The sequence below is a fragment of the Nuphar pumila genome, chromosome 3, assembly GCF_984573655.1.
Source record: "Nuphar pumila chromosome 3, dmNupPumi1.hap1.1, whole genome shotgun sequence".
NCBI lineage: Eukaryota > Viridiplantae > Streptophyta > Magnoliopsida > Nymphaeales > Nymphaeaceae > Nuphar > Nuphar pumila.
The window spans coordinates 74,312,050-74,327,692 of NC_143251.1; the positions used below are offsets into that span (position 1 = coordinate 74,312,050).

Below are 15,643 nucleotides of genomic sequence, written 5' to 3' on the forward strand. Positions count from 1 at the left end.
TCAGACTGTTGAATCTGTCAAAGAATCATCTTTAAATTTTGTGAAATTCTATTATCAATATTCTTTCACCAATTGCTTTCACAATATCAAGAATACTCTCTTTTCTGCTCATATCAAGGAAATTGATAGCTTCCTTGAAAGAAAGCCAATTGCAAGCAATTTGAATTTGAATCCTGATTCTACGGAGTTAAGCCCAGTCGGAGGTAATACTTCAGGTAGAAAAGCGGAAATATTTTCATAACAATGTGCATCATTTCCAATTATTTTGAATCAACAACAATTTTTCAACATTTTGATAATATTTTCTATCTATCCTGACGTAAAGCGAGAGCTTGAGGTTCATCTTTGGTGCATCCGGACATCAGTTGTTATCCCTTTTAAGGACTTGATAACGGAAGTTTTCAAGGTTCCTTCCCTTCTGTTGGTATAATCTGAGCGCATGGGCTCTCAGATTTGCACACTTCCCTGTGTCCCCACTGTCCCACCATAGACAGTCCAATTTTGGCTTGAGGTTAAACCACCAATCATTTTCTCGCAAAAGGTCCTCAATTTCAAAAGTTATTTAGTCTCAGCAATGAGGCGCCCAAAATCAAACCCATTTTCAAGCTTTAGGGACCCCAATTTCATCCTTTTGCAAAACCCCTATCGGATTCATTGTGCAGAAGTCCGAAGGTTCCATCAAGGGTTCTTCTTTCGAGAATCTCATCATTTTCGTTTCCCGATCAGGTTAAGGGTTAAACCTGAGCCTCATTTTGATGAGGTATTTCATTCTCGGTCAGGTTAAGGGTTAAACTTGAACTTTGTTTCTACACGAGGTATTTCCCGTCCCATCCAAGATAAGGGCAAAACTTGAATCTCACTTCCTTTTGAAGTAAAATTTTCTTCTTCATTCTCCATCTCATACTTATCATTTTCATCAGGGCTAATTTGTTTATATCCAGTCAGACCCTTCTAACTGGGGCATTTTTATAGCCCAAATTTGGTGTATTTTTCTTTGCCACTAAGTTCGTCTTCAAGCCGACTTAGTAGCAAAGAGGGGCATCTGTAAACACCCCAAATTTTCCTCAGCCATTGTCAAACAACCCTCCTCGTGCAGTGTCAACTCTGTCAGGTCGGTGTAGGAGTCAAACCCCGAGTCAGTTTCAGAAAATCACCATTTTACCAACATTTTCATTAGAAAAATTACCATTTTACTCTTAGGTCATCACGGACCCCAGTCAGTCGGAGTCAACAAAGCTCACTGGTTAGTTCAGAGCATTTAAAATATCAGTGATTTTAAGCTCATCTGAGCTCACAATGAATAGACCATTTCCATTTCTGACCATTCATGCCAAAATGGGATCATTTTTTCAGAAATGAGCTTATTTCTCACTCAAATTCAAGCCAATTATATCTGAGTCAGTCATTCATAGTTAGTCATATTCTCCAGAGTCTAACTTGAGCTCACTAGGAGTTCGAGTGCTCCAGTTTTAGTTCAAAATCATTTCTAAGTGTCCCGGAGCCCATTTTAGTCCATTTCAGCTCTTTCAGATGAAATTGAGTTGAGTTCAACCAATTGAGCTAGTGTTCGAGCTTTGATTTTAGTTCATGTCAGTATTACTGACCTTTGTCATAGCTCAAAGCAAGCTCAGATCCCTATTTCACTTCACTCTAGTGACCATTCCGTACCATTTCTCTAAAAATGACAATATTTCTTGAAGATTCAGTCAGAAAGGTCAGTTGAGTCAGTGGCAGGTCAGTTCATTTGAGTTCTGAAACTCTAGAATCCAGCTCAATCCAGCTCATCTCAGTTCAATCCAGCTCGAAACCCAATTTTCAGTGACACTCTAACTCAGTAGAGTCCAAAAACCATTTCTTCAACCATTTTGCAAATTTTATCAATTTTAATGCTTTTTAAGCTGATACGATTGCCAATCGGGGTTTAAAATCCAAAATTCTCCATTCAGGGTTAGCATTTCGCATGTCATTTCATATCATTTCTCAGCATTTCATAACATTTCATTTCATTTCATTTTCGAAGTCCAGAACTCTAGTTTTATAAATTTCAATCCAGATCAAGTTTCAAAAGCTTTCAGAAATCAATTTCAAACCTCGGGTTTTTCAAAATTGACATTTTTAACCCCGAGATTCTAAATTTGGGAATATTTTCTCGAGAAAAACAATCTGGATTTATTTCAAAATTAAATTTTCAAATTCTACACTGGATTTGCTTTGCAACGAGGTATTGAACTTTAAAATCCGAGCTCGTTTCAAAAACTGCCAAAAATAGCTCATTTCGTCTGGAAATTTTTTTGGAAATATTTTTTCAAGAAAAACAATCTGGATTTCTTTCAAAATCAAATTTTCAAATTCTACACTGGATTTGCTTCGCAACGAGGTATTGAACTTCAAAATCCGAGCTCATTTCAAAAACTGCCAAAAAACGCTCGTTTCGTCTGGAAATTTTCTGAAAAGACTATTTTACCCCTTTAATCGTCAAAATAAATTTTAAAAGTGGAATTTGGACCCTCTCTGAGATGGCCCATCCATTTGCATTTTCTTGTTTTAATTTATAAAAAAAGAAAAAAATATCTTTTTCTTTATTTTTTGTTTGTTTTATTTTATTTTTTTAATTATTTTATTCTTCCCAAGGTGGGACCCACAAAGGGGTCGACCACCCTAGCCCACCTTCCAGCCCACTTCCTTTTTTTTCTTCTTCTTTTTCTTCTTTCTTTTCTTTCTTTCTTCTTCCTTTTTCTTTTTTTCTTTCTTTCCTCCTTTCTTTCCTCTCCCTCCATTCACGTATGGCAGTCCAGCCCCCCTTCTCTTTCCTCTTTCCCTCTCCTTTCTTCCCCTTTCCTTCCTTTTATTTTTCCCTTCTCTCTTTCCTTCTTCTTTTCCCTTTCTTTCATTATTTCTTTCCTTCTTCCCTTCCTTCCTTCCTTCTTTTTCCCCAACCTCCAACTCATTCACGTAAACAACTCCTCTCTCTCTCTCTCTCTCTCTTCTTCTCTCCTGAGCAGCTCCAGACCATCTTCAACCTTCAGCCTCACACAACAACCAACCTCCAAGCTCCCTCTCCAACCTCCAGCCACAATAATTGGCAGTCATTGCCACGACTGCAACTCCCTCCATTGGTGCACTGTAGCAACAGGTTCAACATCATCTCCGTCCATAGCCGACGCTCCACCACCGGTTCAGCACAGTAGCAACACCACCATCTCCAAGACACCCAGCTATTTGCAGTCTCCTACACCAAGGTAGCAAGCCTCCTCTTCCAACAGTGCAGCCATTGCTCCAGCTACCTGCTGCAATCACCTTCAACCGAGCACCTCTCCCCGCCATCTTCTTCAATCATTGCTTCCATCTACTTCGAGACCTCCAACCGTGTAGCAAGATAACATAAGGTTCATTCAAAACTCAGATTTGAGAGATGTTTTCGAGTTTAAAATCATAGAAGATAGGGGATGCTCTTGTGTAGGCCATATGAATGAGATGATCAATCCAATTCGATGGATTAGGTCCCCCTTTTCAAACGGCCAAAATCAATGAAGTATTTCATGCCTCCCTAATATTTTATTTTATTTTATTTTTTATGTTTTATCATCATCATGCAGATCTTATGTTTCCTTCACATTTAAAGTTGCATTTAGTTTTGTTCCTTGGTCTATTAGTCATTTAGCTTAGTTTTATTAATAGCAAATGATTAGTTCATAGGGTTTAGATTCACATGCAGAATTCAGTTGTTACCGCATATATATATTTTCGTTCAAAAATTCTAAAAAGTTTGTGGTAGTTATATTGTTGTGTCTGTGATGCCCTGTCAAAAACTTAGGTCCATTCGGGTTTCGGAACCTTTCTAAACCAATCAAACCCTACATCGAGTTTTCTATCTTTCTGAATTTCTGCTTTAGCAGAAAAGAACCTCCGGCACCACCCTTGTTGAAGATCCGGATCGTCCTCTAAAAATCACAGTGGATTCATGATTGAATCTACTAATGATGTGGAGATTTTGAGATTTTTCCAATTAGTTTTGACCTCTGTCAAAAATCGGATTTTCCAGACCTATGGTAAAATCTCGATTTTCCTTCGTCAGGGTATAGACAGACCCTAATGCATCGAGTTCGTTCAATCCGTAGTCTGTCTGCAAAAACTTTCAACACAAAAGTTGTTCCTAATATATTTTCCTGTCATTTCTCAAAATTTGGGAAGTTTTGGAACTGTTTCAGTAGTTTTCCCAAAAAAAAAATCTGTTTGACAGATTTCAATATCCAGAAATTTCAGAGATTCGGGTCTCTGATAACAGTATGTCCTTTTCCAAACCGTAACCCGAATCCCAATAATGCAAAAATATCAAAATTTTCCCTGTTTGTCAGGGACATTTTCCCATAATTTTAGCCTTTTCCCATCTTTTTACTATTTTTCTCACATTTTCTACCGAAACCTGTCTGTTTCCCCCAAATCCTAGAGTCGTCGGATTCCGATTCGACTTGCCGGAGTGGTACAGTTCCGACCATAAGTCAAACCCAGAAAGTGTAAAAGGCCAAAATCCTTGCCTTACTGTCCTATATCACCCCATAAAATTTGGAAATTCTTTATACAGGTTTGATATCCGAAATCCCCTTTAGAATCAACATTTTAGGCAAAAATCACAAAATTTAGGTTTTTTATATGAATTTCCATATTTAAAAAAACAAAAAAATAGATTTTCGAGCTTCATTCTGTTTCTAGGGTTATTTTAGGTGTACATTTCAAATTTGGTTTAATTCCAAGTTCATTTTCTCCTTGTGCTAGTTTATCTTTAAATTTAGAAGCGAAAATCAGGCGAAAATCTGGTTAAATATGATATTTTCGCCATTTTAGGGTTTTATTCATGTAAATTAGCATATAGAATCATATTAGGGTTAATTTTAATCTCATTTGCATTTCATATTTTTTAATTTTGCAAAATTTATTTTAGAAAACCCTGGTTTCAAGGCCATAGTCTTGTTATTAGGGGTATTTTGGTCATTTTGACCTAAATTTCGAAATTTCAATCTTTAATTTCATAAATTTTCATGCATTTTATCATATTGTATTTGATTTATTTCATTTTATTTTCAAAATTCCAAAATTTACAAGATCATCAAGGGTATTTTGGTTATTTTAACCCCAATTTCAAATTTCCAAGTTTATTTTCGAAATTTATTCATTATTTATCATGTTTATATCAAAGGGGGTATGAATTTGGGTTTATGTCTGAATAATATCTGATAATTTCTAATATTTTCGGATAAATTCAGAAAAACCTATATTTTTGTGCAAACCTTGTTTTATAGTTTTGCAGAAACATTCAAGAAAAAGGCTTAGTTATTTTATTTCTTTATTTTATTCAATTCAATATAAAAATCAATGTAATATTTGGAATAAGAGTTACATTTCTGCTTAGAATAGGGCTGCATTGCATACAGTTTTATTTCTGCAAATTTCAATATTTGATGTCTGATTCATGCACATTTATTTCAAATTCACTATGGTTTACACAAATGACACATGCACAAGCTCTTATGGAGTTTATAAACTCGGTGGGATTCGTATTTATGGCCATAGTTAGAATACGAAGAAAACCAAGATTTATGATCTTCGTATTTGCCACATTCTGCCTACACACTTAGGCTAACTTCAAAAATGCACTCATTTCTCAAAGTTTCAAAAGGATTTCCCAATTCCTCAATTGAAATTCTCTTTTAAATTCACATTCATTCATTCATATTATTCAAATTGCATTGTTTTTAAGTTCATTTTCCAACTTCAATTTCAGAAAAATCAATTTTCTCAAGGATTTACCAAGTTTCTCAGGATTGGATTTTCTCAGAACTCTAAACTTTCAAATGGGATTTAAAAGCATTTCCCAAGTTCAAATCAAGATTTTCCAATGTTTTAAAATTCTCAAATTTCAAAATCCCAAGTTTTCAGAAATCGATTTTCTCAAGACTTCCACATTCTCAATTTCATTTTCCGATCTCAAAATCAATTTTCTCAGATTTTCCTGTTTTTCCTGAGAATTCATTTTCCATTTTAGAAATCCTTTTCCAATGAATTTCTTTATTTTCTCAAGATTCTCAAATCCATTTTCTCAGAAAAGCAATCTAAATCTCAAAATTGATTTTCCCAAGATTCAAGTTTTCCTGAGAAAATCATTTTCCAATCCAATTTCTGATTTCTAATGAAATTCAATGATTTCCCCAGGAATTTCAGTTTCAAGCACTTTTCCAATCCTTTTTCAAGCATATTTCAATTTTCTAAAGCAAACATCATATTTTCTCAAACTTGATTATTTTCAAAATTTCATAGCATAAGTCTGATTCTTTGTGCATTCCATTAAAAATAGGGCATAATTTAGATATTTGAGTCAACTTAGAGCACATAATTGATCCTTGGTTTAATTACCCCTGGTAAAGGCGCCAGGAACTGTTGAACCTCGTACCGACAGGCGGATTCCATTCCACGAAATTTTCCCGCAAATTTTCAAAACAGAGGCGAGTAATTTTCGAAACAATTTTCAAAAATTTGGTCGAGTTTGACTCACGAAATTCGTTTCTCTCTCGCAAGAGATGGGGAAAAAATTTTGTGATGATAACAGTTATGCAATAGCAGGTGGTTGCGATGCAACAGATGGGTGCGAATCTTCAGTCCGTAGCCCAAGGTGGGCAGAACCTAAGTACAGTTACCTATAAGCGATTCATGGAATTGGATCATCCTGCTTTTGAGGGTAAGACATACCCTGAAGCTGCTGAGTCGTGGATACGTGAGATAGAGCGTATTTTTCACGTTTTGGATGTCCCGAAGGAACAGAAAGTGAACTTTGGTACTTATCTGTTGAAAGACCACGCTGAGAAGTGGTGGGACATTGTCTCTTCGGTTAGATTCAAAGACATGAATGTTACGTGGGATGAATTCGTTGAAGTTTTTAACTCTGCATATTTTCCTAAGCACGAACAAAGTAAAAAGATGCAAGAATTTCTAGATCTGCAACAAGGAACGACGACCTTGTCGGATTATATTACGAAGTTTCGTTGTTTGGAACGATATTGTCCAAATGTTTATGTCGCGGAGAATGATCGAGGCATGAAGTTCGCTCATGGTTTGAGGCCTACTCTGAGAACCAAAGTGTTCACTAGCGGGCCAAAGTCGCTCAAAGAGGCTATTGAGGTAGCTACTCTATTGGATGAAGACCAAGCCGAACAACAGACTCATGTTTTTGCGATTACAAGTGAGAAGAATCCTAGTAGGACGGAGTCCTTGTCACCTACTAGAGAGCGGAAGCGTCTGAAAGTGCAGCAGAATCGCCAGTGAAGGCAATCCCAGCGACCGAATGTCCAGCTAAAGTTTCAACGATGCAACGAAGATCATGCTTTTGGAGCTTGTCCTCTCTATGATGGCAAGTGTTTCAAGTGTGGACACTCAGAGCATATTGCCAAGTTTTGTCCGAGGAAGTCGATGAGAGACTTAGTTGTTGCCGATTAGGCACCGTCAGAGGAGATCTGACCATTTTGTCATTGTTTGATGTTTTGTGATTTTGCTGACGAAATCCTTTTTAAGGAGGGTAGGATGTAAGACCCACAATTTTTTTTGAAGAATTTACTATTGCATAGAGTTGATATATGTATATTCTCGTGTGTTTACGATTTATAGCAAGTAAGTATAAATTTGATTATGCCTTGTGTTTTAGCTTTATGAGCGCAACCCAAAATCGCGTAAGTACACTGTGTAAGTAAGAAGAGCTTAATTCCGAACAAATTAACTTCTGAAACTTTAAGGGTAAGTTTATAATGTATTTGTATAGTTTGTTCCCGAATTTGGGACCTATACGATGAAAAAACCCCTTCAGTGTATGTGAATTACGAGAATCGCTTAACGATAATACACGAATCGTAACGAGCGTATTTCTCGCAAACAAAGGGAAATTTCCTTGAGAAGCTTTGAATATTTTATGGCAATTGAGATTGTGAAAATGATTATTTGAATTATTGAAGTTAAATTTCAGTTTGAAATTATTAATTAAGCATTTATTTTAAATAGTGCAATGCCGATTTGGATTTGGATCGGCTAGAGGTGGCCCAAACCCATGTGACACCCCTCTAGTGGACGTATTTGACCATGAGGACCAGCTGGTCAAGGGTTGATCAGCTGGGTGGTGGCATGATCGCTGGGTAGAAATTGACTGTGACAATCAAACGAATACGATTTCCTTCCATGCGTCAATATAAAAGATTTTGTATCTTCCATGCAGTACGGACATGCCAACCTCCCATGTGTGCTCCAACCAGATAACATACCATATGTAGGGAAGTCGCTAATTATCCATATAACAGCAACCTTGATATTAAAGTTTTGTTTTTTGTGGGCATCGTACGTGAGAACACCGTCATCCCATAATATTTTCAGTTCATCAATCAATGACCTTAAATATACATCAAGATTTTGGCCCGGAGAAGTCAGACCAGAGATCAATAGAGACAAGAAAAGATTTTGATGCTTCATACACAAGCTTGGAGGAAGGTTGTATGGGGTGATAAATATCAGCCAACACGAGTATGGGGTTGATCTACCCCCAAATAGATTAAATCCATCTGTACATAAACCTAGCCTAACATTTATCACTTCCATTGTGAATTTCTGATGAGTACGATCAAAGTGCCTCCAAGCTTCCGCGTCAACAGGATGTGTGATCTTGCCTTCAACATGTAGAACTTTATTTGCATGTCATATCATTTGTTTAGTTGTCCTTAAAGACATATACAGTCGTTGCAATCTAGGAGTGAGAGAGAAGTAGCGGAGTGACTTGTATGACACTTCTTTTGACCTCGTACTACCATTTCTCTTTGTCTTTGGCTTGAACCGAGGATGCCCACATGACAGACATGATTTGTTATTTTCTTGATCTTTGAAATACAATATGCAGTGATTTGGACAAGCATCTATCTTTTGATACCCCATACCTAGAGCGTTGACCATAACCTTCGCACGGTAGCGATTTTCTAATAATTTCTCATCTTTTGGCAACATACTCTTCACAATAGAGCACAGACGGTCAAAACATGATTGGCTCAAATTATACTCTAATTTCAAATTCAGTAGTTAAAGAACTGCAAACAAGATAGTGTGATTCTCGCAACCATTTCACAGTGGCTCATTAGCATCTCTAAGTAAGTCATAAAATCTACTAGTCGCATCCTTTGTTGCTTCATCCTCTACCCCAGTCGCAACCATTTCACAGAGTGCACGTTAACTGTTTGATGATTTGCCTCAAGCTTTTTGGAGTTATATTTTCAAAAGATTTGACTTTTCTAAGCGTTTATTGTGGATGAGTAAAAATCATGATTGCATGCCAATTGTTGGACCCTTGTTTGCTAATACCAACATGAGTACTTCTATATGTAGGGCATACTAATTTATATCAAGTACATATAGGTAGATATGTAGTTATATCTACTAGGTCATGCTTCTACTGGTTGGGTAGATGTGCATGCTCTGATTTTTTGTCGAGACCATGAGCTGAATCTGATCGTGTTTATAGGAAGGTGCTAATTTGCATGAATATAGAGCAGACCAATCTTCATACAAATAAGAATAAACAAAATGGTTGTACTTTATGTCTGCATCCTTAATAATATCTTCTGATAATTTTGTGTGAGGGACATAGCTTAGTTGTATTAGTTTGTTAAGGCGGTTTGTTGTCTTCTCTTAAGTTTTTCAAGTTTGTGATTTTCTCATTTTATGATTATAATTTGGGGGCAAGGGGTAAGTTCATGGAGTTTTATGCTGTCAAAACAACGACCATAAGTACAGCAGGCAGAGCATGGCTTTGAGTTCATTCCCATGCTCATCTACTAGCAAATTCTTAAATTTTATTGTTTCTGTTAGGGGGTTCCTAAATCTGAAATCTCTCTATGGGAGTAAATGTGAACAAAGATCACACACACAGAGAATTCCCTGTGTGCGTGCATGTGTGCGTATATTTTTAAATTAAAATCACATAGAGAACTAATTGACTTTAATGCCCCCTAAGAGTTCAATAACATCCTAAGCACACAGCCACTATTCAGACGTTGGGATTTGTAAATTCAAATAGGAAACACAGTAGAGGCAAGGATAGAACCAAATTATGTTACAGTTAACTCTCTTCTAGGTTCTCCACTGTTCATGAAATTGCACTCCGTGAATTCAGTGTTGATGTCGCTGATGGAAGACATCAACCATTGCTGGCTGAAAACATACTTTCGTGTTGCAACCTGATTCTAACCACCTTACAAATCCATCCGATAGCAATTCGCACAGTGCAAACGCTTTGATTGTGTGTCAATTTACAGTTTACACAGTGTTCACTGAGTCATCATCACTAGCTTCACTGTCACTGCTGCTTCCACTCCCACTGCCACTCCCACTCCCACTCCCACTTCCGCTTCCGCTGCTTCCGCTGCCACTACTACCACTTGAGCTGGATGACTGCCCATCACTAGCTTGTGCGTTGACTTGAGCACGTAGAGCTTCTGCAGCATTTGGCCCCTTGTCCACGTCATCATCAGTAACATCCACATCAGCAATCTCATCATCAGTGTCATTCTCATTATTCCTTGTCATCATATTCACATTAATGTTTGGATCTTCTTCATGATCAGCCTTTGCTTCGTCATCATCCATAACTAGATCAATACTCTCAGATTCATCAATCTTCCCAATTGGAGATGGTGTTAGCATTGGTGTGATGTTCGAATGATCAGTAGAATTCTTATCAGTAGTTCTGGCACCTGAATAATTTAAAAAACACAGACAGACACATTAGCAAGAACATTTGCAAACAGCATAACAATCACCAGCTAGATGCATTGAGAAAAGTATAAACAAGAAACTGCATGCCATTTAAAGAGACGAGAGGGAGACCTCTACTTTTTCCTTTCTAGGTCATCTTTTATCAAATCTTCAGCAAGTAAACAATTGACAGAAAGTTCTGAAGCCATGTCATATCAAAGAATCCATTAGGAATAATTTTAAAAAATGTGGAGACCTACCATAAAAATTCTTGCAATTTTATCGCAAGAAATTTCATCCAGCCAAAAGCACATTAAATTAAAAATACCATATTTTCTAAAAGTTTCATAAATTTAAGGTGTTTTTCATTTTATTTCTATATTTCACATCTACATTATTTCTGACATTTTTTTTGTTTTTTAGCTTTATATAATGATATTTTTTTCTATATTTGCTGAAAAACAAAATTTTGAAATCTCGCTAGTTTTTCCTTAGTAAAAATAAAATAAAGGAATGAGATTCGTGAAATTATATTGGAATCTAGAATCTAACAATAAAAAATGGTACTCTTGCTGACAATAAAAGAGTTAAAATTCTTGGTGTTAATGCGATAAAATAGAAAATGTGTGATCAGTGTCATAAATATCATTCTTGGGTTTTGGGAAGTATTTGGAAAATCTCCAAATATATGATATTTAAAATATACAAGAAAATAAAAGTATAAATATATAAAAGTAAAACTATAAAAATTGTGATCACATAGTGATAATATTGCAATATTCAGCAGTTGCGCATTTCCAGTGACAATATAGTGAGATTTAAAAAGACCAGCAATGTTTGTCACATAGGTTCAAAACATATCTATTCTTGGATTATTCAAAAAAAAAAACAATTGACATGGCTGAAGCTGGCAAAGACATCTCCAATTGTCCACAAGTGAAAATAACCATGTTTCTGCTTTTAATTTTGCATTTGTGCCTACGTCGCTTAGTAGGTATTTCTGTAACTTCAGCAATTTTATATTCAACATACTATATACTTCAATATGCTTTTGGCAAATCATTGATGAAGTTTAATATTAACAATACGATGCTATGTTTCCACATATTGGTACTGCCTTGCTGCTAACAAGTTTCTTTTTCTCCTTTGTTCCTTCTTGTTCTTCTGAAACATAGGTCTGACCTTCAAGTATTGAGATACTATCAGAGCCATGTTATTTGATTGTTCTTTTTCTTCAGCCTCCACTAAATTCCTCTTTTTCAGAATCTATTCCTCTTTGTAGAACCTGATATCCACTTCCCAATCTTTCAATTCTTTTAACGCTTATCTATCACTATCCTTATCTTTCCTTCTACCTATGTCACATGGATACAACAAAAGGAGTAAAGGAATGGGACCCCATTATTGTAGCGTGATTTTACATTAAAGGTGCACAAGGGTTTTGTTAAAATGTATTCCTATTGTATATATATATATATATATATATATATATATATATATATATATATATATATATATATATCTATATCTATACATAGAGAGAGAGATGCATATGTATACGTATCTCTATGTATATATATATCATTTACTTAGTTTGTAAAACCCGATAAGGGTAATTTAGACTTTTCACATTTTACGCATATTCCAATAGGAATATGTTTGTATTTTTATTTTCCTTTTTTTTATTTTTCTTCTTTATTCTTTTCTTTATTCCTTTTTACTTTTTTGTACATTGTACTACCCCTTGGGGGGGGGGGGGGCAATGTAGTCGTTCCCCTCCAACGGTCACATTTGTGACCATTGGAGGGGCTCAAACGACTACATTGGAGCCCTTCCAAGGTCTCCCTGTAGTGCTTATAAATAGGGGACTTCTCCTTGTATTTCCTTAAGCTTGAGAGCTCAAGCTCCTTTACTTTTTCAATATAAAGATATGTTTTTTATGCCTTTGTGTATGTGTGTGCTATTTTATGCTTTTGTGCATAATTATTCAAGTGTTATTTGGGTGCCTTTGTGCATGTCTCTTGTGAAGAATTAGTGCTTGTATGCATATTGTCTCTTTGAAGACATTTTTACATGGTATCAGAGCTTGGTTATTGTAGAAGTGAATAGAGTGTCACTTCATTTCATCGTGCACCTCGAAATTCGTGCACTCATCCCTCTCTTGGATTTCGGCGTGGAGACTTCTTGCCATATATATTAAGAAGCATACTTCATCAAGTAGGCTCCACGAGACCCATCTTGTGGTAAGAATTTTTTCTTCTCTTCTCGAATAGGGAAAAAAGATTCTCACTTCTCTCTGGGGTTCAAATTAATTGACTCAAACTATCATGTCTGGGCCGGAAATATGAAAGCCCATATTAAGGGTAAAGGGCTTTGGGGATATGTTCAAGGCTCAAAACCGGAACCGGAACCGGAACCAAAGATTACTTTTGTAGAAAAAAAGAGAAATAAAAATTCTTGAAGGTGAAGAAAGAAATAAAGCTCTTAAAGACTATTTCGAGAAACATGAGGAATTGGAGATGAGAAATTTTAAAATCCTATCATGGATTTTCTCATCCGTTGAGACCAGAGTTACCGGAAGCGCCTAGGCAAAAGGGGAAGCGCGCTTCCCCGAAGCGCGCTTCGGAAGCGCGAAACGTCGCGCTTCCGAAGCGTGAGGGGAAGCGTCCCCCTTTTTTGGGAAGCGCGCTTCCCTTTTATGGGAAGCGCGTCCCCCTTTTATGGGAAACGCGCTTCCCATAAATGGGAAGCGCGCTTCCCCCACGCTTCACCCTCGCTTCCCCATTTTTTCATTTTTTCGCTTCCCCCTCGCTTCCTAGGTCGCTTCCGGTTCGCTTCCTAGGTCGTTTCCGAGACGGTTCGGAATTTTCTTCTAAGTGGTCCCACGCTTCCCCGCTTCTTAAATTTTTGAAAGTGCCTCGCTTCCCGCTCCCGCTTCCCGTATCGCTTCCCGCTCCCGCTTCCTCGACTGGTAACTCTGGTTGAGACAAGGATCAATGCCAACATCATAAAATTCAAGAAAGCTTCTCAAGCATGGCAATATCTCGAAAAGATGTATACTTCAAGAGATTTATCTCACAAGTATTATTTTTAAAAAAAGGCCTTGACCCTCCAACAAAATGAAATGACTATTAGAGAATATTTAGCGGATTGTCATCCATTTGGGATGAGCTTGCTATGTTTGAACCCAAATTGAGTGGTGAAGCCATTGAGCTTAGGCATAAGCAATTGGAGGAGGATCGTTTTTTCAATTTTCTAAATGGGCTTAGACCCGAATTCGAACAAATATGATCCTCCATTCTTTCCTCCTTTACTTCCCCTTCTCTTGAGGATGTTATTACAAAACTAAGTGAGGAAGAGACCCGTATGGGTATAAGCAAAAACAACCCAAGTGTTCTTGCAACACCCTCCAACCAAGAAGAAAGTGATGGTGTAAATGTCGTTTCAAGACCGGAGAACAATTTGAGAACCTATAAACCTCCCCACTTCAAAAATCAAAATCAAGGATCAAGCGATTAAGGAGGAAAAAGAGGTTATAGCAAGATTGTGTGCCACTTTTGTAAGGAATCAGGACACATCAAACCGGTTTGCCCAAAATAGAAGTTGTTAGCTATGGCTACCACGTCTCAATCCCAAAAGGAAGAAAGTTCATCTTCTTCAAATGGAGCTCTTTCCTTGCATCAAATTGTGGAAGCACTTCAACCACTTTTCAAGGGGGCAATTTCCGGAGCAACCACATCCACTTTCTCTCCTCCTAGTAAGACTTTTTGGCTTTTGGATTCAGGTGCCTCTTTTCATATGTCCCCAAATATTTGTTCTCTTTCCGAATATTTAAAAAATCACTCTCCAACTTTTGTTTCAACCGCATGGATGGCACTTCTCTTTAAATCAAAGGAATCACAAATTTTGAAGAACAAGGTTTTTTTATCCCTAAAATTAGATTTATACCAAAATTAAATTTAAATTTGCTTTCGGTCTCTCAACTCTAGGACCATGGATGTGATATAAAATTCTCATCTAATAAATGTTGGATACAGGATCGTCGGTCCGGAAAGTTGATTGAGGAAGGCTCTAGGAAAGGAGATCTATACTACGTGGACTTTCTTCATATTTCAAAGAATCATTTTTGTAATGTTGTGTAATACAAAGACATTAATGTATGACACAAAAGACTTGGTCATCCCAATGTCACCAAGATTTCTTATTTACCTTTTGCCAAACATCTATGTAAGAATAATTTCACTTGTAATGATTGCACTCTTGGAAAAATGAAAAGTTGGACTTTTTATCAAAGATCTATGTTTACTACAAAACCTTTTGAACTCGTCCATTCGGATGTTTGGGGACCGACACCCGTTATCTCAAAAAGAGGGTTTGCATATTATGTGATCTTTGTGAATAATTATTCTAGATATTCTTGGATATACTTTCTCAAACATAAACATGAGGTTTTTACAACATTTAAAACCTATCATATAATGATTAAAAATCTATTTGACAAAAATTTGAAAATTTTTAGAACTGATTCCAGAGGAGAATATCTCTCAAATGAATTTAAGAGTTATCATGAAAAACATGGGATAATCCATAAAAAAATCATGTCCCCAAAATACCTCAACAAAATGGTTTGGCCGAAAGAAAACATAGACACATCATTGAGACATCTAGAACCTTACTTATTTCTTAAAACATTCCAAAAAGATTTTGGGCCAAGGCGACTCTTGCATCTGTTTATCTCATCAATCGTCTTTCATCCAAAATTTTGAATAAGGTTTCACCCTTTGAAATTTTGTATAAAAGAGACCCTTATTATAGTAGGTTAAGAATTTTTGGGTGCAAGTGTTTTGTTCTTACAGATAAGAATGATAAACTC

The 15,643-nt window shown here is 36.5% G+C and overlaps 1 protein-coding gene across 1 annotated transcript in view; it reads right to left on the reverse strand.

Moving 5' to 3' along the window:
- Nucleotides 1-10,009: 10,009 nt before the first annotated feature.
- The window catches only part of LOC149843026 (uncharacterized), a 57,047-nt gene continuing 51,413 nt past the window's right edge, over nucleotides 10,010-15,643 (reverse strand). The window contains exon 4 of the mRNA XM_090001670.1: nucleotides 10,010-10,769. Within this exon, the coding sequence (XP_089857796.1) occupies nucleotides 10,333-10,769 (437 nt within the window). The 3' untranslated portion in view covers nucleotides 10,010-10,332. The remainder of the gene's footprint in view (nucleotides 10,770-15,643) is intronic.